General features: G+C 37.5%; 1 protein-coding gene across 1 annotated transcript in view; it reads right to left on the bottom strand.

The window, feature by feature from the left end:
* PKHD1 (PKHD1 ciliary IPT domain containing fibrocystin/polyductin) overlaps positions 1-26,508 on the bottom strand; it is a 440,651-nt gene that overhangs the window by 31,096 nt on the left and 383,047 nt on the right. Inside the window, exons 60-62 of the mRNA XM_032410150.1 lie at positions 14,846-15,860; positions 4,363-4,498; positions 3,343-3,430 (exon numbers count right to left, since the gene is read on the bottom strand). Of these exons, the coding sequence (XP_032266041.1) occupies positions 3,343-3,430; positions 4,363-4,498; positions 14,846-15,860 (1,239 nt within the window). The remainder of the gene's footprint in view (positions 1-3,342; positions 3,431-4,362; positions 4,499-14,845; positions 15,861-26,508) is intronic.

Genomic DNA, 26,508 nt, shown 5'->3' with positions numbered 1-26,508 from the left:
TTTAAACCTAAGGAGTTTCAGACTTAACTGCTTTGGTAAAGAAATGACCAAGAAGAGCAAAAATAGGAGTCAGCAATATGGATGGTACTTTCACCAAAGTGAGTAAAATATACATTGTTATGAGTGGAAGAATGGAAAACATGGAGTCTATGAGGTGAGTCTCACAGAATAAGCAGCATTACTGGGCCTTTAAAATTGGATCGTACAAACGGAAAGTGGACAGGGAGCTCAGGAGAGTAACAAGACTATGGAAGTTTGCGAAAGCCATTTTTGTGCACAGGCTGAAAAGATTTAGTTTCTTGATATAAGTCAATATATAGGGTAGGGAATTTATAGGCCAAAATAGTTGAAAGGCAACTTAAAAAGAGATAGCAGGCAAATTTATAGCTCTAACAAGAAAGGAAGAGAATGAGACAAGCCTGAAACAGTAAGGGTTTTGAACCTATGAAATATTTAATCATGAAATGTCAATTGCCTCTTCAAGAACATTTTCAAAAGGGACTAATTCTGTTTTCTGGAATTGATGAGGGATAGCTTTACAGGAAAACAAAATGTATAAGCTAAATAAAAGTGATGTAAAAAAATTCTGGGATTAATTCATTAAAAACTATGTTGACTGATAATTCACTAACGTGGAAACTTTATCATAAGAATTTTATATCTTTCATTTTTTTAAGACATGTAACAAAGAACAAAAGGACAATATCCTCAGGAGAAACAGGCATTATATACCAGATGATAGTAATAGTTTAGGCCAAAAAATAAATGCAACTAGCAGGAATGGCAAGATTTAGTATTTCTACAATGGACTCATTCTTACACATTTTGGCATTTCATATATTTTCCAGAATCCATGTGAAGGAGCTTAGGCTCATTGCCAGGGTTGAGCAAGAAATAACAGTAAAGTCATGGCTTATTCTTGGAAACCAGCTATTTTATAGATAGGCTGATATTTTGAACTGGTAGATGAGACATTTACAAGTTTAGAAAAAAGATTACAGATAACCCAAAACCAACAGAAATGTCCTAACCAATTCATGAAGTACATAGAAATCTGATAAGCTGATGTTTTAAAAGAGTTATCAATTCACCTTTTATTTTGCTTCTCATTGTTGCCTGTGTGTTTGGGATGTCATTGATGTCATTTGATGTCAATGATAAAATCATTGCCAAGACCAATGTCATGAAGCTGTCTTTTCTTCTAGGGGTTTTATAGTTTCAGGTCTTATGTTTTAGATTTTGATCCATTTTGAGTTACTTTTTCTGTAAGGTGTAAAATAATGCTCCAGTTTCACTCTTTTCCATGTGGATATCTAGTTCCCCAACACTATTTGTTGAAGAGTCTATCCTTTCCCCATCATGTATTCTTGGCTCCCTTGTTGAATATCAGTTGGCCATATATGTGTGGATTTATTTCTAGGCTCTTTGTTCATTCAATTGGTCTATGCATTTATCTTTAGGCCAGTACCATACTGTTTTAATTTTTATAGTTTTGTAATATACTTTGAAACCACAAAGTGTGATGCTTTCAGTTTTGTTTCTCTTTTTCAAGATTGCTTTGGCTTTTCAGGATCTTCTGTGGTTCCACATAAATTTTAGAATTGTTTTCTCTATTTCTGTAAGAAATGCTATTAGGATTTTGATAGAGATTGTACTGAATCTGTAGGTTGCTTTGGGTGACTATGGACATGTTAAGCAAAATTAGACAAGAAGGATTACATCAAACTAAAAAGCTTCTGGGCAGCAAAGCAAACAATCAACAGAGTGAAAAGGCAACTTACAGAATGGAGAAAATATTTGCAAGCTATATATCTCATAAGGTGTTAACTTCTAAAATATGTAAGAAACTCCTACATCTCAATAGGATAAAAAAAGCTAACAACCTGATTTTAAAAAAATAGGCTAAAGACTCAAATAGACATGTCTCCAAAGAAGACCTACTAATGGCCAACAACTATAGTATATGAAAAGATGCACAAAATCACTAATCATCACGGAAATGCAGACCAAAACCACAATGAAATACAATCTCACACCTATTAGGATGGCTATTATTAAAAAAAAAAGAAAGAAAGTGTTGGTGAAGATGTGGAGAAACTGGAACTCTTATACACTGTTGATGGGAATGCAAAATGGTGCAGCCACTATGGGAAACAGTATGGAGTTCCCACACAAAAATAGAAATAGAATTACCATATGATCCAGCAAGCCCACTTCTGGGTATTTATCCAAAAGAATTGAAATCAAGATCTCAAAGAGGTATCCAAACCCCCATGTTCATTGCAGTGCTATTCATACTAGCTAAGATATGGAAAAAATCTAAATGTTCATCAACAGATGAATGGATTTAAAAAATGCAATATATGCATACAATGGCATACTATTCAGTCTTAAACAAAGAAAATTCAAAAATATGCAACAACATAGGTGAATCTTAAGGACATGATGCTAAGTGAAATAAGCCAGTCACAGAAGGACAAATACTGTATTATTCCACTTACATGTAGTATCTAAAATAGTCAAACTCATAGAAGCAAAGAATACAATGTTGTGTTTTTTTGTTTTTTTTTTTTTATATGCACAACTTCAGGGAAAGTAAATGAAGCTAGCAGTGGTACTAGGACTGAACAGGAAGGCAACAGAGGACAAAGAAAGGTGGAGAGGGGAAAGTAAACTCTGAGGGCCTGCTCTGGACCAGGTGCTTTGCATTTGCCATTGCATTTGCCATTGTATTTTTTCTTCATAACACTGAAAGTGTTTCTATTTCCCCATAGAAACCACATCATAGGGGCGCCTGGGTGGCTCAATTGGTTAATCACCCGACTTTTCATTTCAATTCTCAGGGTCCTGAGATCAAGCCCTGTGTGGGCTCTGCACTCAGCAGGGAGTCGGCTTGGATTCTCTCTCCTTCTCCCACTGCCCCTCCCCTCGCGTTCCTGCTTAATCTCTCTCTCTCTCAAATAAATAAATAAATCTTAAAAAAAAAAAAAAAAGGAACCACATCATATCTGCGACTTGCTCCCTGGGCCAGTCCATGATACTGTACCAGAATCATTTGTCTTGGAGGACACGCCCTTTTTCTTACGACATATTGAGGATATGGTTATGACAAAAATGCTCCTCCATCATGCAAGGGGAGAAGAGGAGGTGGCTCCTTAAGTATTTACTGCCAGTCTAATCTTGCTTTTTACAGATATGGCACTGTAGACTGGGGATAAAGGAGATTTCTTCCAAATTACCCAAGATGCTGAGTATTACCGACCTTGCTATGAATTCTAATGGCTGCAAACATTTTCTTGCAGATGTAGTAGTAACAAGTGTCTGAATGTCACAGGTACCTACCTTTCAGCACTGAATCCGATGTCCCTTCCAGGGTAACAGAAATGGCCCAAGGCTCTGAGGGGGGCCCCAAGGACTCTATTCTCCGATTCTAGAAATAGAAAAAAAACAGGGTGAGGGGGGGAGTTGGATTGGGAAGAGAATTTTGTGAAGTTATCTAAAACAGAAAAGAATTCAGACAAAATCACAACTCAGTAGAGACAGGCAAAGGAAGGAAAGTGATGAATATTTTCTTTCTTGTGTTAAGAATATATCAAAATAAGCTTATCAAGAAAAGAGAGTGGAGATTATTGCAGGAGAAGTTGGGGCAGGTCGGTGAAGAAGAGAAAGGAAAGCTAAGTTTACAGAAGAGAAGAGTGGCAGTACGTGTTGAAGATTAAGAAGGAAGGCAAGACTGAGAGAAAGAAGCAAGACTCAGCTGACTGAGTGCCAGATGACCTCCAAAGGGACAGGTTTCCAAGTGTGGACCTCAATCTCACAGGCTTCCTCCCCATGCAAACATGTCAGGGGTGCATTTCTACAATAAAGAGTAGAAAGCTGATTTAACTACCATATTTCCCTTCCTTCCCCCCGTGACTTGAGTAAATATAGAAAAGATAAAATAGAATCAGAGGGCACGGACACTAAAATCAGAATTAAGCACAGACGCCTTTGTTGATGATTTACTTAAGCACATATAAGAGAAATCATTTACAATAACATAAAACTGTAATGCAGATGTGATAGCAGACATTCTTTCATTAGCATATGAAATGACTTCTTTGGGAAGGCCAGATTTCCAGAAGATACGAGAGACCTGCTTCAAGGATTTGCTTGGGGAGGAAAAGCATCAGGCTTTTATTTTTACTCTTGATCAAATTCTGGGCACTCACAGAAAGTGGAAGGAAGCCAGCTGTGAGGTGGAAGGCAGACGACAAAGTCTGTGCCGACAGCACACGGGGGCCACTTGGTAAATGCGTGACGTGTGCCGGACATGACACACTCCCAGCTCTAAAGAGAGACTGTTCCCCATGAACCAGTTACCTGCTTATCCAGAAAAACGAGCCGTGGTTGTACTCTAAGTTCTTTTCCCACTTCTCCGTCTGAAGGCTGGACCAGGACCGAGAGAGCATAGGGCCGAATATATATCAAGTCCCCGGTTTTAAAACTGCTTGTATTTCTGGCACGTGTTGACAAAAACAGAATACATCCATAAGGTTACAGATATCATGGCAGGAACGATTTCTAAAATGCATTATTACCAGTGAAAATATTTGCATTTGCTGTTGTTTCTAGAAATCTCATAATGCAGTATATAGAAAATATGACCTTATAGCCAAAGAATCATTAAATGTTTATTTTTTACGTTTGCTTAGCATTGGAAATGGATGGACTGGGTGTGTGGGAGGGGTGGAAAGAAGCACAAATTATGAACTTAGATTTTTATCACTGTTCATTAATATCAGCCCCAAGAATGCCTAATCAGACTAAAATATTTAGAAGGTACAGATAGATATGTTCACTAGTCTGCTCGTAAGTCAGCTCTCCCCCAAAAGGTTCTGATTTGTGGTGTTTTCCAATTTTTACGGTATAAAGACTTCGACAATGGCTGATTCCGTGGTACTAAGATGATGTCACTGAAAAGAATTGGAAGAGACGCCTGACAGCAAGCTCCGGCAACAACACTGTTTTACATAGAATAGCGCACGTAATCCTCACAACAACCCTTCCATATTTACATTCTCCACAGTGTGCTTGCACTAAATAGGCTCCATAATGGTGGAATTAATTGATTAATCTATTTTAATTGAATGAAGGCTTTAGGGAGAATAAGAACTTAAAATTCATATATGCTAAGCACTTACTGTGTACTAGGTACTATTCTAAGCTTTTCACATATAAACCCATTGAATCTTTAAAATGACATGGTGATGTAGGTACTTCTGGTTAAACTTGAAGAAACTGAGACCCCAAAGGCCTTAAGTAACTTGCCAAAGGTTTCACAAATAGTTAAGTGTATGATCAAGGTCTAGAGCAGTTAACCAATAAGCTATATTGTTTTTCACCTCTTTCAAGCACATTAATTGCTGATGTGACTTAGCAATAAAATACAACAAACATAAAATAAAACAAAATGGTTCTGCAGTTCATGATACCTCAAAACATCTTTTTCCCAAAGTTTTGGTGTTTTTGATGACCAACATAGCTTTATTAAAAGGGCATTACAATGAATCATGGAACACTACATCAAAAACTAATGATGGGGTGCCTGGGTGGCTCAGTCGTTAAGCGTCTGCCTTCGGCTCAGGTCATGGTCCCAGGGTCCTGGGATCGAGCCCCACATCGGGCTCCCTGCTGGGCGGGAAGCCTGCTTCTCCCTCTCCCACTCCCCCTGCTTGTGTTCCTGCTCTCGCTGTCTCTCTCTCTGTCAAGTAAATAAATAAAATCTTTAAAAAAACAAAACAAAAAAACTAATGATGTAACATATGGTGATTAGTATAACATAATAAAATAAAATTTAAAAAAAGGACATTATAGATTATATATCTGTTGTCCTGTTAAGCCTACTGTAAATCATACATCGCAGTCATGCAATAGATTTTTAGCAATTACATGGAGATATACAGATATATATCACATGTATTACCCTAGGATAGAGCATCCGTTGTTGACTTATTCTCAAAACAGCTTAGGTCAGTTCTAATAAGGTTTTGCTTAAAAGAAAAAAAAAAAAAGAAGAGGCAGTAGCCTACCCTGTCCCTGTTAAATGCTTGTAAGTCAACTACTTTATTCCCCAACTGTTTTTTTCCCTCTCTCATCTAAGGAGAAAAGGATGAAATATTTATTTAACATGGAAGGTGTATATCAGGCAAAGATGACAATTAGTCCTAAAAAGAGGAAAGAGGCGAAGAGCAAATGCAGTGGATCACAGACTATGAAGTTTCTGTAGGAAGCACTTTCTCTCTCCCCTGAGAATCCTGGGAAACGGAGACAGGTTGGGAATATGTGGTCCTAAGAATCGCCTTTGGTCATCTATCAGCTAAGGCCCTGACCTCTGTGCTAGAATCACTCACTGGGAATTCAGCATACAGCAGCCTAATGATCATTTATTAGTTTGCTTAGCCTGAGTGGGTAAGGCTCCTTTTTTTTTTTAAGGGGAACAATTTAAATCAGATTTTTAAAACCCATGCTATTAATTCTATCCTTCCATGGGGCCCAGGTTACTGGAAAATTCTAACATTGCTTACGGATCCTATTTCTCCCCTAACTCACTTCTTAAATGCTTTCCGATGTGGGATGGGGGGCAGGCTAGCAATGGGGTTAAGGAAGCCAAAAGACTCCAGCGGAGATCCTGACATAAGTACACTGACGTGTAGAGACGAAGAGATGGGAGCCAACAGCCTGAAAACCCGCTGAAAGGCCCGTCCCTGACACACTTTAAAGTTTATTGTGAGCAAACATCTCTTATTAAATGTAAACAGCATCTCACTGGAGGTCAGAGCCTTGCTGCTACAGCATATCCCAAGGTAATACCACTTTAAGCTCCACATAAACTCTTAAGCAGTTTCTATCCTAAAACCTGACCGTAGGTGGTACAGTTTTTTACGATATGTTATAATAGTGCAATAAATCTGTTAGCTTAAAATCGAATCTCCGTGGCCTTTTAGAGAAATCATCATTAAATGCAGGGTCCTGTTAATGATGCCATCGAAGTGAAATTGTTTAATCTGCTAAGGGGGTGAAAGGTCACCAAATGAATTTTTTATAATACATCAACTTGACACGCAATAGGGAAAACTGTAATAGATAAAAGCAAAGGAAAAGGGCATTCTCTTCTTCTGATAGGTCAATAGCAGCCAAGAGAGTCACTCATCCACTTTCCTTTCACGATGGGGCTCCTTTTGCATTTAATATGGACACCCAATTAATACCTCAGCACCACAGACAACCTCATTTTAGGTGACTTATAGCAATTTCTCCCCCTTCCCTGAAATGAAAGTGATCACAATACATCATAGCATTGTGCGAATTAACGTTAATTGATTCAAGTTACCAAGCAATGATGGGCCACTTATATAATCTAGGCGTTATTGGGTGCTAGAAGGGATGGAGGGAAGATTAGATTCCAGTGTCCGTTGCTGTGACGACGGGAGTCACCTGATGCCTTGTTAGACAGTTGTAAGGTTCTATTGCTGGCCCCAGTGGGGTCGTCAGTAAACTGGAGTGATGTCCAAACATCATTATACGCTGCTCCGATATTAAAGCAAAGGGATTAGCAACTTATTGCAAGCAACCTGGATTTGTCATTTTGCTGTCGTTATCCAATTTCCAACTGCTAATGTGACTGTAGCCTGCAGGCAGAAGGACCTACAGCCAAACTTTAAAAAATGGGGGAGGAAAGTTCCCTCCAATCCTCCCAGTTTTAACCACTATTTAACAGCTTCCAATACCCAGTCAGGTATGTGAAAGAATTTTTTCTTTCCCTTTAATGCTTAAGTACAAGCTAAAAAAAAAAAAGAAAGAAAAAAAGATCAAGAGAATACGGACATTTTCCCAGTTCAGAGATCACCAGTATTCACTCCAACTCTTGCTTTTCAATCTGCCAGATCCCAAAACGCTTACTCTGTAGAGGAGAGGATTATTTCTATTTGCATGGCAAACCTAGCAAACAAAGAAATAAATCCTACTGAAAGCTGGCTCTGGGCAAGACCTATGGGAGGTGGGCTGAAGGTGGTAGGGGCATTAGAGAGACTTCTTGTTCCTTCTTCAACCTTCGCCTCCTCAAAGTTACTAAGTCAGGTTCCTATAAAAGTGCCCCATGTTTTGATTAAATGTTTCAGGTGTCCTGCATTTTCAATCAGTCCTGTTTTAACTAGGCTAGATAGGGCAGAATCTCTATGTGCCATCAGGGGATTTGAATTCCAAAGAAGTTTGCAAGATTCTGTACCCTCGGAGAAGTAAGCAAGCTCTCTAGTCAACTCAGTCTAACAAACACGTTAACCCTTCTACTATGGACAAATGTTGTTCTAGGCACTGTGAGATGTGCAAAGATAAATAAAACACCATGACCTCTGTCCCTCGGGAACATAGTACCTCCTCCCTCCCTTCATATACTTTGTAAGGCAAAAATGATTTCCTGGTTATCAGAGTACACACACACACCATTTTTATTTATATTTTCCAGTCTTTATGCTCCCTATTAAACTTAGCCAGATGCCTTTAGCTGCTGTCAACTCCTAGGGAGAGAAGAGGGAAGAAACGTCTTTGTGATCAGACAGTTTCCTTCTGGCACTACGACAAGGTGCTTCCAAACCTGAGACACTGTAAGTACCCAACACATGTTACTGTAGTAACACAGTGACAAATCAGTACCCACCATGTACTTCCTCTGCTCTTAGGTCTCTACCTGCCTCTGGAAAGCCACTACTTACATTGGCCTGGCCAACTGCAAGTTCTGGTATCCTCCTCATTTGGTATGCTTACTGTTATGCTCCAATACTTATTACTAAACTCTGCGGTTCTTTGAAATTATTCATTTTGAATTGAGACTTGAGTCACCCTAGGTGTAGGTTGCAGTGTGCCAGGAGTATATGAAGGCAGAGAATAAACATGGCACATCTTCCAGCAAGGTCAACTCAAGGGTGAAAACCTAAGTATTTCAGATGGAAACTCACTTAAAATAATATTTTATAAAAAATTTATCATGACTGTCTTATCTGGGATAATGTAAACGCTGAATACATTCTTTAAGATCACACCCAAACTATTCAAAATGTCCTGTTTGCATTAGGGTGTTGTAGCAGTCATAGTGTGGCCGGGAAAACAAGATCCAAGATTTAGTTGATGAAAGAGATTCAATACAGGATATTGGTTCCACAGGAGTATCAGAATAGTAGAGGCCAAACAGGTTATATTTCACTGTTTGCAACAAATATTTAATGATCATTTATTGTGCATGACACTGTGCTTAGGCACTCTTGGGAATATAAGAGTAAGTTGAAGTGTTGACCTAATAATTATTATAAAGATAAAAATATACTAAAGTTAACATAACTAAAGTTAATTTTATGAAAAACTGGACTAATGATGAAGCAGGTTCTTATCAAATTAGTTTCTTTATAATTATATATAGAATTAGATTTAATATAATATATTCTTGTTAAGTAGTTGTGAATTGTTTGTTTTACCTATTCATTAATTTTTAAATCTCTAGATTTTCATCTGAGCCATATAATTTTTTGGACATAATAGCTGTTCAATTAATGTTTGCGAAATAAAAAACGTTGAAATGTAAGCTTTTATGAATCCTTATTATATTTACCTACAACTTCACCATCCATACACGGAGATCTTAATTACTCGATTTTAAGGTAGCAGGGTTCAATTTTGGAGTTAGAACTACAAACGAATATGATTGAGGATCTGCTGGATGCAGATATGTCAGCTGCAGCAATGGATTACACTTTACATCCTACTTATAAGGAAAATAGCAGAAAAACTTAACCTGCAGAAGTAGTATCAAGGATTTAGTCATCTGGGGCCATTTAGTGTAAGAACAATGGTCCCTAAGGGTATCACTGCAGAAACAGGATTGTGAAATAAATGATAATTTTAATGATGACCATGAAACATCAACAAAAATGTGAATGGTCTACATTATTTCCAGTTTAATAAGGCTGGATAATACGTTTTTGGGTTTTTTTGGGGGGGTTTAAGAGATGAACGCTTTTAAAAATGTAGTGATAAAAGGAATAATTTTTAATTAAATGGAGAGTTTGCCTATGCAGAGCATCTCATTTTCCCACAAAGCCAGATATATGAAATATCATTATGACAATTTTGCCATTCACCTAACTCAACAAAGCAGCAAATTTGTATTGTAGCAAAAAGAAGAAATAGCACAGAAACATTCTTCAATGGTAGATCAGTGGTTTTGCCATGAAGGAGGAAAGAGACAAGCTGGCACTACAGAAATCTCTTCCAGAATGAACATTCTGCCAGTCTTGGGAAGAATGTCCTCCCATGTTGACAGAAGATTCTGTTCTCGTTTATTCCCAACAGCTGTTTCCTAGAGAGCAGGTGCCTGGGGGTATGGAGAGGTTATACAAGAGAAGACGCTAAATGAGACTGAGTGTCAGTAGTCCGTTAGTCTCACCAATGGTCTCAGCTAGTTCTCCTCTCTATTCCAAGTCGGCTTGTAAGGTGCTATTTACACAGAGTAAGGGAACTTAAAAAGATATTAAGGTGATGGGCTCAAGAACACACAGACACTCCTACAGTGTCTGGCTCACCCTCACTAGAACCATTTTCAGTAGCCAAGGATCCTGGCAATGTCATTAACAGAGAACTTTATTTGAGATAGCGTATTAGATTTTTACTGCTGCGTAACAAATTACCACAAACTTAGTGGCTTAAAATAATACAAATTTATTATCTTTGGGTTGTGGGTTAAGAGTCAGACAGGCTTGGCTGGGTTTACTGCTGTAGGCTCTCAGGAAGAATCCACTTCTAAACTTCTAAATTCGTGGAATTTATTTCTTTGTGGCTATAGAATGGAGGTCCATGTTTCCTCACTGGCTGTCAGCCAAGGTCCATTCTCGATTTATTCCACCTGCTTTTTTTCCACGTGGTCCTTTCCATCTTAAAAACAGTGGATACTTCAAGTCCATCTCACACCTTGAATCTCTCAGTCTTCCTCTTCTGCCAGAGCAGGAGAAAGCTCTCTTCTTTTAAGGGCTCATGTTATTATTTGGGCCCACCTTGATAATCTTGGATATTCTATCTTTGGGCCAGTGGTGCCACATAACATACTGTATTTAATGAAATGCTATCTGACCATATTCATGGATTCCTGGGAATAGGGCAGCACATCTTTGGGAGGCCATTTTAGAAATTTTGCCAACCACAAATAGCTTTGGCATTTCAATATTTAAACATCCATAAAAGAAACAGAGATATTTAATTTTACTGTATGACAAAGAATATTATTTAAAGGTGTTTAAAAAAGTTTTGTTTGTAATGAAGCAGGGGAAAGGGAGAGAGAAGAGGAGAAAGGAAGGAAAAAAATTTAAGAGAGCAAAAATCAAGTTCCTACTGAAAGAAAGGTAAGCAATATAAAATGTGTCCTGCCAGGATTCCAGATAAAAGACAGAATATAAAAATAAGACTCCTGTGGAGAATGCCCAATTTAAAAAGGGCAGATTGAACCTATGTTTATCTCTGTGTCCCCTACTCCACTGAAATTAAAAGAATAAAAATAAATAAAAAGGGTATAAACCATTTGGCATAAATGGGGTAAACTAACAAAGACAAAGAAGGCAGGAGAGGAAAGAAGTATTGACAACAGAAGTCAATGAAGTTTTGGAAGATGGAAAACAGGTTCATGGAATTGACTTAGCCTAGCAGACAGAATTTAAATCCAGATGTCTCTAGAAGAGGATAAAGACCAGGAGAGCCCAATTCACTGTGTATTATTTATTTATTTATTTATTTATTTTTATTTATTTATTTTTTTTAAGATTTTATTTATTTGACAGAGAGAAAGACAGCCAGAGAGGGAACACAAGCAGGGGGAGTGGGAGAGGGAGAAGCAGGCTTCCCGCTGAGCAGGGAGCCCGATGCGGGGCTCGATCCCAGGACCCTGGGACCATGACCTGAGCCGAAGGCAGACGCTTAACAACTGAGCCACCCAGGCGCCCCAACTGTGTATTATTTAATTAAAAAGTAAAAAGAACTCCATTTCTACCCCCCAAAAAAGAAGTTAGTAGCTTTTTGAAAGCTGGTAGTACTTTCCTTAAAAAGTAAATGCCCAGTATGGCCTCAGTTTGTTGAAATGCATGCAAACCCATTAAATTAACAATCATGAACCTCTCAGGAACATCCTTGGTGTTTTTCACTGAAAGGCCTGCGTCCCTGGGCTGATTCTGCTGTGTCAAGGTCAGTTCATTAGCTTGTCAATGGCTCTCCAGTAAGTTCAATGGAAGTCCCAAGTGACACCGATCAAGGTTGAAAGAAACAGGGCTGGCCAGAGACCTGCACAAGGTTCCAGGGTTGTTTAGCATATTGTGCAATTCTTTGGACCATGGGACACCTTGCTAATTTTCATTCAATCCCTTAGGACAAGGCATTTCTCATTCTGCATAGATTTATGCAGATATACTTAAGAAGCAGCTTTTCCTTATCTTCAGAAGATTTGCTTTTTGCCTTATGTTTGAAATCTCTCTTAAAATACTAAAGGGACAGAGAGAGATGGGGGAATAGAACACATCCCAACAGAAAAATGGATGCTATAATATACATGTTCGGCAGCTTCTTATTAAATCAGAAATATCTGAGTCAAAAGTGAAAACATGATGGCTATGATGGATGGTGGGCCATAAAGATGATCTCTTCTCTGAAACTGTCTCGCCTCTTCATAATGGAATGATATCCCCCACAGATATGTGTGTGTACCTAAACTGGTGCTGGATTCACTCTCTTTGCTGGGCTTCCTCTGCTATACCTCCATTGCTTCTATTCTTTGACTCTTCTCTCCTTCTAGTTAAAGGCTAAATATTCACAGAGTCTCTTTTTATACGTAACACAAAATCAATTATTTGGGAATGATGACCTATTAGAAAAGTTCAGTACTGTAAAATCTAAATAAAATTTAGCAATGGATTGGCCCTTTTTCTCTCTAGTCAGCCATACATATAATATATTTATAAGAACTCAGTGGGATCTAAATGAAATTGGGCTAAAGGGAAAAGATATTTAAATATAAGGTAAGCTGCATTGGCATCATTTTTTTTCAGGTTCTTGGTTCTTATATTACCATGCATTATAGCATAATGACATAACATGGTACAGTTTGGTGGCTGGTAAAAATATCCAAGATTTAATAGATTCTGAGCAATCGTGTCACTAAGAGTTCTTTTTAATTATAAGATAACAATTCCTAAAGCCCTTCAAATCAACAAGATTGGGGGGACAAAAAAACTGTTTGAGTTTTCTTTTCATATCTCCCATACATATTAATGTACTGTCAGGAAAAGGAACACCTATCTACATTGTAATTCAGGTAAAATATGATACAAAAACACTAGCTAAGCTTTCATTTGGATATATTGCTCTGTGTTTAAAAAGGCAATCAATGTATTAGTTAAATATGCCTAACTATGTGAAGACGTCTCTTTTTGTTTTTACTCTTATTTTATAGCAAATCCCATATCCATTGAAGATGGCACATGGATGTAACTAATATCCCTTAAATATCAATTGTTTCTTTGTTAGTACCACCACAAATAAGATGAAAAAGCAGTAACATCAGAATAATCTGAAAGAATGGAAATGTCCTAAAATCTTATTGAATAACATATCTCAGAATCTAAATAATTTTACCTATTTCAGGGACCCAGTATCAACTGAAACTGTGCACAGGTTTGAGCTTATGTTCCAGTAGTGGTGATAAGTTTATAAGGAATATCTATGTTGCCCACCTTTAGCCCTCTATAACCAGCAGTGTTCATTTATGAGATGGTTGGTTTTATATATGTTTCTTAAACATTGTAACAAGTTCATCTTGTCTCGCAGTCTGGGCTATCATTTTTGGTTCTTTTGCATCTGCTAAAAATTGGAGCTTGGGACTTACAGTCTGGACCTTCTGAGAGATAACCTTAGATGAACTTGGGCTGGTCAATTGGCTAACACAATCTATAAAATTGAGAGTAATTTACACTTGCCTTCCCTTATTGTGTACTTCTCATGCTTCTCCATTTACTAAGCTCAGAAAAACATTCAGGTAAATTTAATTCTGAAATGTCTATTGAACAGAAATCTGGTGAAGGACTCCAAAATAAAAAATAAGCATTTACAGTCAGAATAACATAGCACAAAAGATGTTACAGATCTTACACAGGTCTGTGCCATAAACATAGTTGGCAACAGGGATACTCCTGCCTCATACAATTTGACAAAGGCATCTTCTTCAGGGCTTTATAATCCTAAGCTAAATAAAACCCAATCAGAGTCATTGCATTACCCTAGTAAATTCCTAGTCATCCCTCCAAAATTTTCTTAAACATAAGTCCCTTCCCCAGGTGGGAAGAATTATTCTCATCCTCCTCAGTACTCATTTTTTAGCTTGTAGCTCATTGGAATTGTGATATGTAGCGTTTCTGTCCCTTAAGGCAAAGATCGTATCTGTTTCACCTTAGCAAAACCTACTACTTAAATTTATCACATGAATAAAAGAATGAACAAACGAACTGAAAACAAACTGCTTTGGAAAAATTTCTTCCTATATGCTTTTCACTTTAAGGTACCAAAATATAACATCTTCAACCACCCAAGATATAGAATAGTCATGAAGAATATAGATTTAATAAAAAAATTTTTAAATTAATAATTTAAGTCTATAAGTGACTAAGTTTTTATTCTTATCTTAAGAAACAGACAGGTTGTGTGATTCAATGGAAGTCAACTGACATTTGCAATATGCACCCAAGAAATCAGCCCTTGTTTAGATGTTCTTATAATTAGTACTTACCCATAGCCAGCGACTCCCTTTGACTGAGTTACCAGTAAGGCCCCAATAGTCATATTCAGAACATTCTCCAGTACTCCAGTCTGTTGAGCAGTGATAATCTGGTGAGCCAAATTCTGTAATTTGTTACTTGATAAATATGGAATCGGTCCAGGGCTCCTTATTGTTGGTGGATCACCAATTTCAATGACTATCACTTTTGAGATAGTTTCCGTAGTGGTTGGTGGTGGGACCCTATATGAGCTCATTTCCATCATGAGAGGTCTACGTTGACCAAATTTGTAATGACTGGCACAAGTCACAGTTGGGCAATTGAGCTTTCTCTTTGCTTTATTATCAGCAATGGCCTTTAAGGTTGCTTCATTGCCAGGCATCTCATGAATAAGTCTGATTTGGTCTTGGCTAACCAGCAAGAAGTCAGTTAGTTTTTCAAGGATGATGATTTCCCAGCCTTTTTCTAGGACTGAAAACATCACAGTGAGGGCCAAATGAATGGAGACCCCTGAGCGTATTTCAATGGGCTCCTGTCCTTGTAGGACAACATACAAGAGGTTATCCAAGATGCTGAAATAGTTAGAACCAATAGACTCATCTAGCAATGAGGAAGTCGATTGAACCAGAATGGGTGGAATGAAACTTTCCCCTATGAAAACATGGGGGCTCTGAAGTTCATGGTAGAATATAGCCAAAAGAAGCTTAGAGGTACTTTTGTTCCCCAATAGAAAAAAACGCAACACTTGGGGAGGCTGATCCACAAAGCAGACCTTGGTGATTTCTCTGGTGGGTAAAATCGAATAGAAAGTAGATACAGGCGCTGAAGTAGAACAGGGAGTGTTGGCATTTACACTACTAAAGGTGTCAACAAAACCACGAGTAACAGATACAACTGGATATAACTTCCTCATTGCCCAAGTGGCATCAGCATTGTCAAGAATTAAGATTGCTTGGTCAGTCTGTTTGCAGATGTAGCCTTGTATCAGGGCTCGGTATGTGCATTTCTGTTCTTCCCTAAATGTACCTATAAAATAAAAGAAAGTAAGTGATATATAAACCACAATCTCTCAAAGATAATTTGCAATCCATCATTCTTATTATCATCTGTAACCTTATGAAACACTTATTGAACTTTTAAGTGTGCTAGATGCTGAGTATGCAAAGAAGTCTGGGTAAAATGTGAAAGGATACATATATTAAATAATAGCTATTAATAACATAAATGTACATGTTACAAAATATGTATTATTTAAAGGTAATAATGGACTTTAGCTAAGTGAAAAAAGATTTAAATAAGTCAAATAATTAAGGAAAAGGAATAATCACTAAGGCCTCCATAATGGAAAAAGGATAAGGGAGAAGGAGGTAATAATACTCAAGTCAATGAAAAAGGAGGTACATTAAGGGGGTTGGAACGGAGAATTTATGGAGGTGTATTAAAATTGAAGAGATATACTGTGAAAGGATGTGAAAGAGTTTGGATGTCAGACTATATAATTTTCTCATTCTCTCTTTTCTCTAAACATGGAGAGTAAAAACAAAATACAAGAAGAAGAAAAGAAGAAAATAGTAATTTGGGGAGTATTGCCATTAAATAGAGCCCAGGTTGAGGATGATTGGGGCTAAACAAGAATTTAGAGAAACAGCATTATCCATTATTCCTACTATTCCTAATCCTCCTGTCTATGAACAGTAAGTAGTTCTTGTTCTGAATCCACAGGGATATTTTAACTTCCAACAAACAGAATTCCATTGATTTAAAATTGATATTCACAAAATTATCTTGCACTGTTTTCAAGATATTTTAATTTGCCTTTAAGTGAGAGGTCATCAAATTAGCCTCTGGAATGGAACCAAAAAATAAAATTACTACATTTGGGCATGATCTAGCCTCTTCCTATATCCTTCCTTCCATATGATATGCTTAGAAATCTATACCAACACTGTCTACAACATCAATAAATTTAATTACCAAAATCTTGCTTTGGGAGTGGACACATGGTTTACTTGTGCCTCAACAATAATAAGAACAATAGTCAAAATTATGAGGAAAATTATAAAATATTTCAAGGTAAATAATAATGAAATTCTAGCATGTCAAAATTTGTTAGATGCAGTGAAAACAGTGTTTTGAAGCAAAGTTATAATGTTAAGTGCTTATATTACAAAAGAAGAACTGTCTAAAAGTAATAACTTAAGGTTCTGCCTTACAAATTTAGAAAACAAGCAAAGCAAACCCAGAGTAAATAGAAGAAAGGAAATAATAAATATAACAGCAGAAATCCATGAAATAGAAAAGAGATAAACAAAGAAACAAAAATAGAGAAAGTGAACAAAGCTAAAATATGATTCTTGGAAAATATCAATAAATTGTTTAACCCCTTCACTAGACTGATCAAGATAAAAAGAGAGCACAAATCATCAGTTTCAGAGATAAAAGGATTATATTACAGATCCTACAGACAAAAGTTAAGAGACTACTACAAACAACCTCATGCTAACAAATTCAACAATTTAGCTGAAATAGACAAATAGAAAACAGACATAGGATAAAACAGAAAATTCAAATTGTTCTAACTCTCTTAAAGAGATAGAATCACTAAATTGAATACTAAGTTATTAATTTAAATAGATATTTAATTATCAAACATAAAATAAGAGTTATTTTTACATAATATGTTTTCTCTCTATGGTCATATAATATGGAAACACTAATGTTAAATCAAGAATTGTTTTCAAAAGCATGGAACCAGTACGAAGGGAATTAATTCCATAATCTTAACGGACATGTGCTCTGAGATTCTGATACAAGTCTCTACTACAGATATATCCTTTTGAAATGAGATAGTTAGGTGGCCTTCTCTCATAAAAAAACCCTGACACACTACTTCCCCTTTTCTAAACTTTACCTCTCACTCTCCTTCTTTTAACACAGTTTTTTTTTCCAGCCATGTTGATGTCATGTTGATTAATTGTTCACATTCCATCCAGTTTTATAGATTTCTGATTTTGTTTCTCCTGCTTCTGATTCAGGAGATACAATGTCTTTTAAAGTGATCTGTAGGGGTGCCTGGGTGGCTCAGTGGTTAAGCATCTGCCTTCGGCTCAGGTCATGATCCCAGGGTCCTGGGATCGAGCCCTGCATCAAGCCCCGCATCGGGCTCCCTGCTCTGTGGGAAGCCTGCTTCTCCCTCCCCCACTCCCCCTGCTTGTGTTCCCTCTCTCACTGTGTCTCTCTCTCTCAAATAAATAAAATCTTAAAATAAATAAATAAATAAAAAATAAAGTGATCTCTATAGACTGCTAAATTTTTGGAACTGTCCCTAAATAAAATAAGCACTCTCTTAGTTGATACGATTTTCAACCACTCTGCTATTAACTATATGTAGTTTGATAAATTACATCGAATTTGTAGGTATTGGTGCCCTTAAGGGGTTATTTTTCAAGGCCAGGGACCATATCTTCTATTTAAACTACCACACGGCTTAACACCCTACCTCAAACACAGTAGATACTTCTTAATATGTATTAGTTGATTGATGTGTAATGTCCTTTTCAAAACTCTTATTTTTTTAAATAATTTTTGAAAGATTTTATTTATTTATTTGACAAAGAGAGAGAGAGAGAGAGCGAGCAGATAAACAGGGGGAGCTGCAGAAAGAGAGGGAGAAGCAGGGTCCCTGACGTGGGACTCGATCCCAGGACCCTGGAATCATGACCTGAGCTGAAGGCAGATGCTTAACTGACTGAGCCACCCATGCACCCCTAAAATAATTTTTATCTATTCTTGCCAGGTATCTAGTTATAAGATTATTGTTCTATAGCTTGAATACATTTTAAATCAACTTCTGCACAGAATATACTACAAAAAGTTATTATGAGATTTGCCCCTGAATTGACTCTAATACATGATAAAGTTCAATACTTTGAGAAATCCATCTATTTTACATGAAACCATAAGATTGAAATTATGGCTGATTATATTTATAAGAATTTTCTTATGTCCCTAAATCACATATTGATTTGTCTGTAAAAGGATTCTGTTGTGACAAAGCATTTTTTTCTTGACTAATTCATTAAATAAATACACATGTAGAAACATGAGTTTTTATTTATTTCTATTCCTGATGGCAGGTGCCTTCCAAAGCTAAAATAACAAAAGTAGATGATTTATAATGTGATTCAAATATTCTTTTAGAGTAACATGACATAGGAGCTATACTAGTAGAATGCACATCTTCAAAGTAGTCCAGTATAGAGTTCTTTTCATTCATTCATTTATTCTTATATGTGACTCCCTGAAACTAGTCCACCAAGAAAGCTGGACCCCCAAGCCACTCTACCTGCAGGATCCAAAGCTCCCTATTTAGCAGTGACATTGGATGGAGCAGAATATGACTAACAAATGACGTTGGAGGCAGGATCTTAAGAGGAAGAATAGAATGAGGGAGGAAAGAAGAGTTTGTATAAGAAAGGGTCAGAGAAAGTTTGAATGAGCACGTTCAAGAAAGGCACAACCTATGTTAACTGCCTGTGTTGCAAAGTATATGTATACCCTGGGGGGTCCAGGACTCAGGCCCGTGACAAGCACAGGAATAAGGTGATAGAATAGAAGTCACTGTCAAATCTTCATAACCGGTCGGAATTTTTTATGAGTTAGATTATGAACCCTAGAACCAGGCAAGAAGTGCAATAAGCATTTACTGAATACCTTGTGCATGCTTAACCTGTTAACAGGAAGAAGATTTTGTTACTGTGTCACCTCTCTCTTCACTGTTAGGAGCGAGTTGCCTTTTTGTTATCATTAAGCACCATGAGGTGATAAAGATTAAACGCCAGACACATACGGCTACTCACACATGCAGGAATTATTTGCTTATTTAAACTTAATTACCTTTCTTATTCAGAGTAACTAGTGCAATGCCAATGACACACATTGTCTCTATTCCTAATGTATTCCTTAACTGTGTTTTGAAGCTCTGTGTGTGAACATTTTACTATAAAAGGAACACTTGCTTTCTGATGTCTGAGACATTTGGTTGGAGACTCACCACTCTGACCTTCATGAAGTCAATAATTAGTATCTCCTAAGTCAAGTAAAAAAAAGTTTCATGAAATATTGGTTATTATAAAATATTATCCCCATGCCTTCCTCCCCATACCCCCATAAAATGGAAGACATACCCATTTGATCCAATGTAAGTATAAAGAATATTTAAATTACTTCTTTGTTTCAGGTCTTCTTGACAAAATATAAAACAAACAAAACACCCTTCCTCCAAAATCATATGCCCTACAGTTCTCGCTATCCTAGGAATAACACTGTAAAAAATGTGTAATAAATAACATACTCATTATATTTTCAGGCTGTCCCACTTCTGAGTGTTTCTCTGGCCCACATGCCTCAGAAGTCAAAGCTGAAGTTTCTTTGGCAGTAGTATGAGAATGATGATTGGGATGTGATTGTTCCCACCTCTTTATAAAACAGATAAAACTGCATACAAGTAACCGACTGGGAAAAGAAATTACATGGTGTATATGTCATTAGAGTCAACTAGAAAGTCCTTCTTTATAAACAAAGTTAAAACACAGAAAACCAAAACCAAAACCAAAATAATTCCACTAAACCAATATACAGTCATCTGATAGTACAGACTTACTTCTAGCAAAAATTTCTACCTTAGAGTTTTGACAATAAGGATTCTATACAAAGGAAGTGCTCTCTATGGGAGCTGAAAAGTAGGTTCTTTTAAAATTAATACTTAATTTTATTGAAGTACTTTGGTCTGGCACTCAAGATGAGATTGTGAAAAGCAGCTAGAGCATAACTATGATAATTCAGAGCCTTATAACATGTACTAGGAAACAAAAGTCAGATTGTTTCGTTTAGACACTAGCTAAAATTCTGCAGATGAGAGCGAATCCATAAAAAGGGAGAGACTGGTGTTAGAGGAAGTGGATGAATAAGAGTAAACTCCTTGAGAGGCCAACGGAGAACAGGGTCCAGAGCTTTTAAAAATGGGTGGGATATGGTAGGTCAAAAGACTCCATGGGTCTCCTGGAGCAGGAAGGAGAACAGAAAGTGTTTGTGCAGCTTGAGGTGAGAGGCAGACTGAAGGCAGTCATCTGCTGGGACATGCTGAGGCAAAACAAGGGAATCAATTGGAAGTCAGGGGTGAGGATGTGTGTTGGGGGCTGGGATGCAGGGAGAGAGGATGGGTGGAATATTTATAGATTGAGAAAATAATGGGAAACTCTCATTTTGCAAGGGGAGTGAACCGAGTCGTTCTGGATTTTAGTGCTTATACGATGTTGGGGAACCATTCTGTAAAAGTAAATACAAAACTACGAATTCAAAATGAGTATTAGTTAAAAATGAGAAAAAAAGTCACAACAGTTATAAATGTAAACCTCATAAATACCATAAACATGATAAAATCTAGGGGAAATTAATATTATTAACTTTTTCCTATTTTTTGTTGCACACTTTTGTGTTGCTTTTTTATATGACAACAATGTTGTAATATTTTCTTCAGGGAGATAGAAAAGTAATTCAGTCTTGCCTTTAACCTGGATGACTGACATTTATTTTCTATCACTGGTAGTTTAGAAAAGTTCCTTTTAGCTTCACAATTCATGATTGGTATCGTATAAATCTTCAGAACTATCAAATGTGGGAATTCCTTAAAAAGTTTTCCTCATGTATGAGGTGTAATATTTGAATAACTTTTTATAGAGTAACTTCTGGGGCAAAGTCAACTCAAAAACCTACTTCTCCTCCACCTCTCACTTTCTTCTCATGCCTTAGGATACATTCATAACACATGAGACCTAGGGTCTGGTTCCTGTGTGTCACAGCATGGGTAAGGTGACATAAATGGCTAGTAGGAACTTTATATAGAAGTGATTTTTAACCACAGAAACCACACCCTCTTAAACCCATACCAAATGTGTGTCCAGTTCAACTCCCCCTTAGCTAGATCTTAAAAATGCTGTGTCCACTGTTACCCACCCCCACAGTGCTTATGATGAAGGAAAATTTAGAGCAAGAAGAGAGTGTTATCTTAAATTTTGGTTAAAGTGTCTCCAATTTGCAAATTTTACAAAAACATAGGGCCATGTAAACACATTGCTGGCATTCCTTCTGGAATCTTGGAAGTGGCCCGTGTAAGTGAGGACCCTGAAACCTCAACTCCATCACCTTCACAATAAGTCAGCCTGGGCTGCAGAGAGCAGATGGGCAAATGCTTTGGGTATGCCTAGTAAGATGTCATGGGAAGACAGGGTGGCTGGCTTCACTGAAGGTTAGGTTTTTGCCTGTGACTGAGATGAAGGGGCAGAGGGTCACAAGTACTAAAGATATTTTCAAAGAACCAATTGTAATGAAGCATAGCACATCTCAGCTGCAAAAGGAGGGAAATGATGCAAGGGGTGTATATATATATATATATATATATATATTTTTTTTTTTTTAAGTATATATTTTTAAAAAGGGCACGTGGCTATAGATTTAATGTCGCACGGAAAGGGCTCTTGACTGAGTTGGAAAGACATGAGTCATGGTCTTCAAGTAGGATACTTGAGTTTGTGATTTTGAAAGTTGGTGGTGATGACAATTTCAGTGCTATGACTGCGTCAGTGAGTAATAAGGTAGAATGGAGAAAAATCATACTCGAAAAAAAATAACAGTAACAACTTTTATGGAAGACTTTCTCTGTACCAGGTATTCTAGAGAAGCCTTGAAGATGAGCTGAGCAGTAAGAGACTGCATATACAATATACAGACAATAGCCAGACCATATATGAAAATAGAACTCTGAACCACAGTCTGCAGTGACTAGGCCAAGAAACCAGTCCATTATGAGCACAAGCAGTCCAGGAAAGTCACATTTCTATCCGCATCAACTAGTCCAGGATGACCAAACAACAATCCTCAAAACAATCAGCCCCAAATAGCTGGCACTTGATTAATAACGGTCAACTTCCCCAATTTCCTTCCCCATGTCCAGCTTAGGACCAAATGAAGAAAGCCACGTACATGTCTAATCAATCACATAGGATGTCCCATTTCTAATGAGCCCACCTCCAGCTTTCCCCTAACAACGACAGCTTCCAATCAGGGTATGCCTGAACTCTTTCCTTTTTTCCACCAGAAAGCTTTCTCACTCTCTCTGCCTTTGAGCCTCTGCCAAAAGCAAGTGATGGTGGCTAACTCGCTTGCTATAGCCAACTCAGAATAAATAGCCTTTGCTTGTTCTTATTTGGGTAGTCTTTATTTCCAGAGCAGTCAAGGTTTCAGATGAATTATTTACCTGGAAAAGAGTGATGGCAGAGTTAGAATGGAGAAGGAAACCGTGAATTAGTTTCGATGGCTTTCAGGGAGTGAAAAGTAGTGCCTACTATGTCAACGTAAGACACGTCAAGTAGAGAGAGCAGTGAGTGAGCCTAACGACATCAGCCTCAGAGAAGCAGGGGCTTTTACTTAAGGGATATGACATAGAGCATGTGAAGAACATCGAAACATGGAAGAACCTCAAGGTTTAAGGGTGTGACAATAGATAGGCTTGAGGTAAAAGGGTTCCAGAACACTTTATGAAAATAGACAGCAGTTTGCTGATTCTAATTTAAGAGTTCCACACAGCCCTAGGAGCAAGATTTGGAGAAAGAGAGTCAAAGGTTGGGTGAGCCCATGAATGACCAGGGAAGAGATGTGTATTCTCGAGATGTAGATGGTGGACTTGTGGTGGTGATTGCAGCAAGCAGGAATGCTAAGCAAAATATGCTATACCCTTATACTCTCTAATGTGGTGTGGAAGCTGGACACTATCAGAGGAGTCCTATGGATTTCACAGCTTATCAGTGGGCGGGGGAGGGGCCTCTGGATACTGCTTAAATTGGTCTTAGGTGGCCAGATGGTGACCATCCCATGGTTGTTGCAACTGATATAAAATAGTTGCTCAGGAGAGCTTCAGGTATAGAAATATCTGACAGCAAGTCCACAGATTAATGGAAGTGGTATCTGGAAGGGGGACAGGATGGGATAGGGACTAGAATAGCAGAGGAAGTTTTACTTTACTACAAAGATGCCCTCAAGCCATCAGATTGGTGGTCCTTCCTTCCTTCCTTCCCTATTTCTCTCCTTCCTTCTTTCTTCCTCCTTCCCTAACCTCCTTTACCTAAAACTTCCTCATGCAAGTTTAATTATCCCTAGTTCATAGGTAGAAAAACTGATTCTCAATTTTGACTCACACCATTACTTAGTAATAATAATGAGGAAAAGGGGGAAGAGAAAAGCAACATAATCCAAATAACTTCACTTTGGCTTGTATTTAGATGCAAGGTCAGCTGTGACGAGTAATACTGGCCAAGAAGTACCATGATCATCAGGAGTTGTCTCTATAAAGTCTACTGAAAGCAACTCAGGGAGAGGTTTTGGGTTATTTATCATTATTTGTCAAATCACATATTTGGTGAGAGTCCATTTGCTTTTTTATATTGCCACTTGGCCTTTTTAGTATTTTAGCATACGATCCCAGAAGTCTAAACACATAGCCACAAATTTAGCAAAGGCACCAATCTAAAGATTATCAGCAAGTAACACTGATTATTCAGTTTTATAGCCAAACTTGGAGTCCTGGTGCTCATAAATAAGAAATTTTATTTTCATTTATTTTATTTTATTTATTAGCACTGACTAAGAGACAGGGTGGTTTATCAATATCTTTCCATCCACTTTCCTATGTCATCCCCAGAGTAAATCAATTCTAGTATTTTCATTTTGATGGGAGGCAAAGATCCAGCCCATGTAAGCAATGCATTAGGGTTCCAGAGCTGCTAAATAGGCGTGGTTTTTGCTTGTGTGAGAGAATACACGCTGCTTAAGAGAGGGGTGTGCACACGGCCAACAGACATCATCGTTGACTGTCCTGGCCATAGCCGGCAAAAGCCCACGGTGACAGTCTAGTGTCTCTTCGAAATAGTGTTCCATCTTTTCTTCCTCGGGATTTCTTTCCCTCTTGCTTCTCTCGGTTGGGGAAGGTTTCGTTTTGCGTAATGATTATCTTTCTCACTTGTTTCTGTCTTTTCTTTTCCCCCTTCTCCAAATGGCCTTATCTGCCAGTCACGATTTTTGTGGTCTGCAATTCTGATCACTTTTAAATGAAACCCATGCTGGCTTTGGTAATCATAATGTCATTTACAATTTACCACTAAACACGTTTATTCAGTTAGTAGCACACTGGAGAAAGAGAACTCCATATGAACTCACCGTGAAAGGCCTAATCTGATTATTTCCTCATGAAAATCCAGGCAGGGGTGCTTGTAAGAGGGGCTGAGAGGAGAAGGGGAAAAAAAAAAAAAAAACAAGGTCTGGCCACAGCTGACTTTGATAATCAATGTGAAGAGATAAGTGACACAGCCTGTCAGGGCCGGCCGCCCAGTCACCCCAGGGCATTTTTCTCAAACAGGCAAGAGTGGACAGGACTTCATACATGCTGAGTGACCAGTGAGTATTGGCTTGGCATCTGCTATTGCATTCAAGATGGACAAGCACAGTGATAAAGTCCAGAAGCTCTTCTCTAAGTGGGGGAAATTAGATTAAGCAGGTTGTATTTGTGTGTGCATGTGTGCACATGAACACTTGTTTTGTGTATACGTTAACGTCCTAGAATATCCTAGACACACAATATGCCCAATCCACCTTTCCCTCAACTGGAAACCACAGACTTAAAAGCCAAGAAAGGAAGTGAGTTAGGTATGTCTGGTGAAGGAGGAGAAAAAGGAGAAGGTACGTATGCGTGTGAGTGTGTGTATGTATACTCAGGTTGCTTCCAGGGTTCTAACAAATATTAACTTTGTGTCAATATTTGTCCTTCCTGTCGTGAAATGAGGATTTTCCACCTCATTTCACATTTGAAAAGAAAATATGCCAAAGGGGTTGTCTTTGCTAGGGAAAAAAAATTAAAACAAAAGGAAAAAAAAAAAAAAAAGAAACAACTTCTATCCTTTATTTAGAAAAATGGGTCAGAAGGAAAGAAAAAAAGTATTTTTAAAATAAATGTTTTGACTCAAAGGCACATAGAATCCTTCCATCTTCCCCTTTCAACAAAAGGGAAAAATTTATATGTTTAAAATTGAATGAAATACATCAACATTAATGATTTTTTTCCTCGAGGTTAACATCACCATTTCCCTCAATAATTTTTTTAGCCATTTTGTGATAGATTTCCCAATTCATGGTACAGTAAAGTATAGGAGATTTTGACAAAAACAAAATATATAATCATTCTCTTATTTTCACGAAATGAAAAGAAATCATTTACAATTCTTTTCTGTCAAACAACATTTACACCTCATTATTTCTAATTTAACAAATATAAATGGCCACAGATCAAATAAAGTGTAGACAGGTTGAATTTATCCCCATTTATAGATGTTGTTGTAGACCCTCAGGCTATGAAGAGTGAGACTCCAAAATCTCAAAGCTGTGTTCCTAAATACACAAAGAGAGTAACTGAAATCTTGGAAAGAAATATTAAAGAAAACATTTTGGTCATACTAGAAATAATAGACAAAACTGTCCACTTTTTTAGAATGAAGAATTCTAGCTAAGAGGATCATTCTTTCTGAGAAAGACAGCACTCTTAGAGCTGGTGATTGGTGTGGTGCAGTGG

This window comes from Phoca vitulina, unplaced genomic scaffold (genome assembly GCF_004348235.1).
Source record: "Phoca vitulina isolate PV1807 unplaced genomic scaffold, GSC_HSeal_1.0 scaffold11, whole genome shotgun sequence".
In the NCBI taxonomy this organism is placed as follows: Eukaryota; Metazoa; Chordata; class Mammalia; order Carnivora; family Phocidae; genus Phoca; species Phoca vitulina.
The sequence above is the reverse complement of the archived record's forward strand: the minus strand, read 5'-3'. Positions and strand labels throughout refer to the sequence as shown.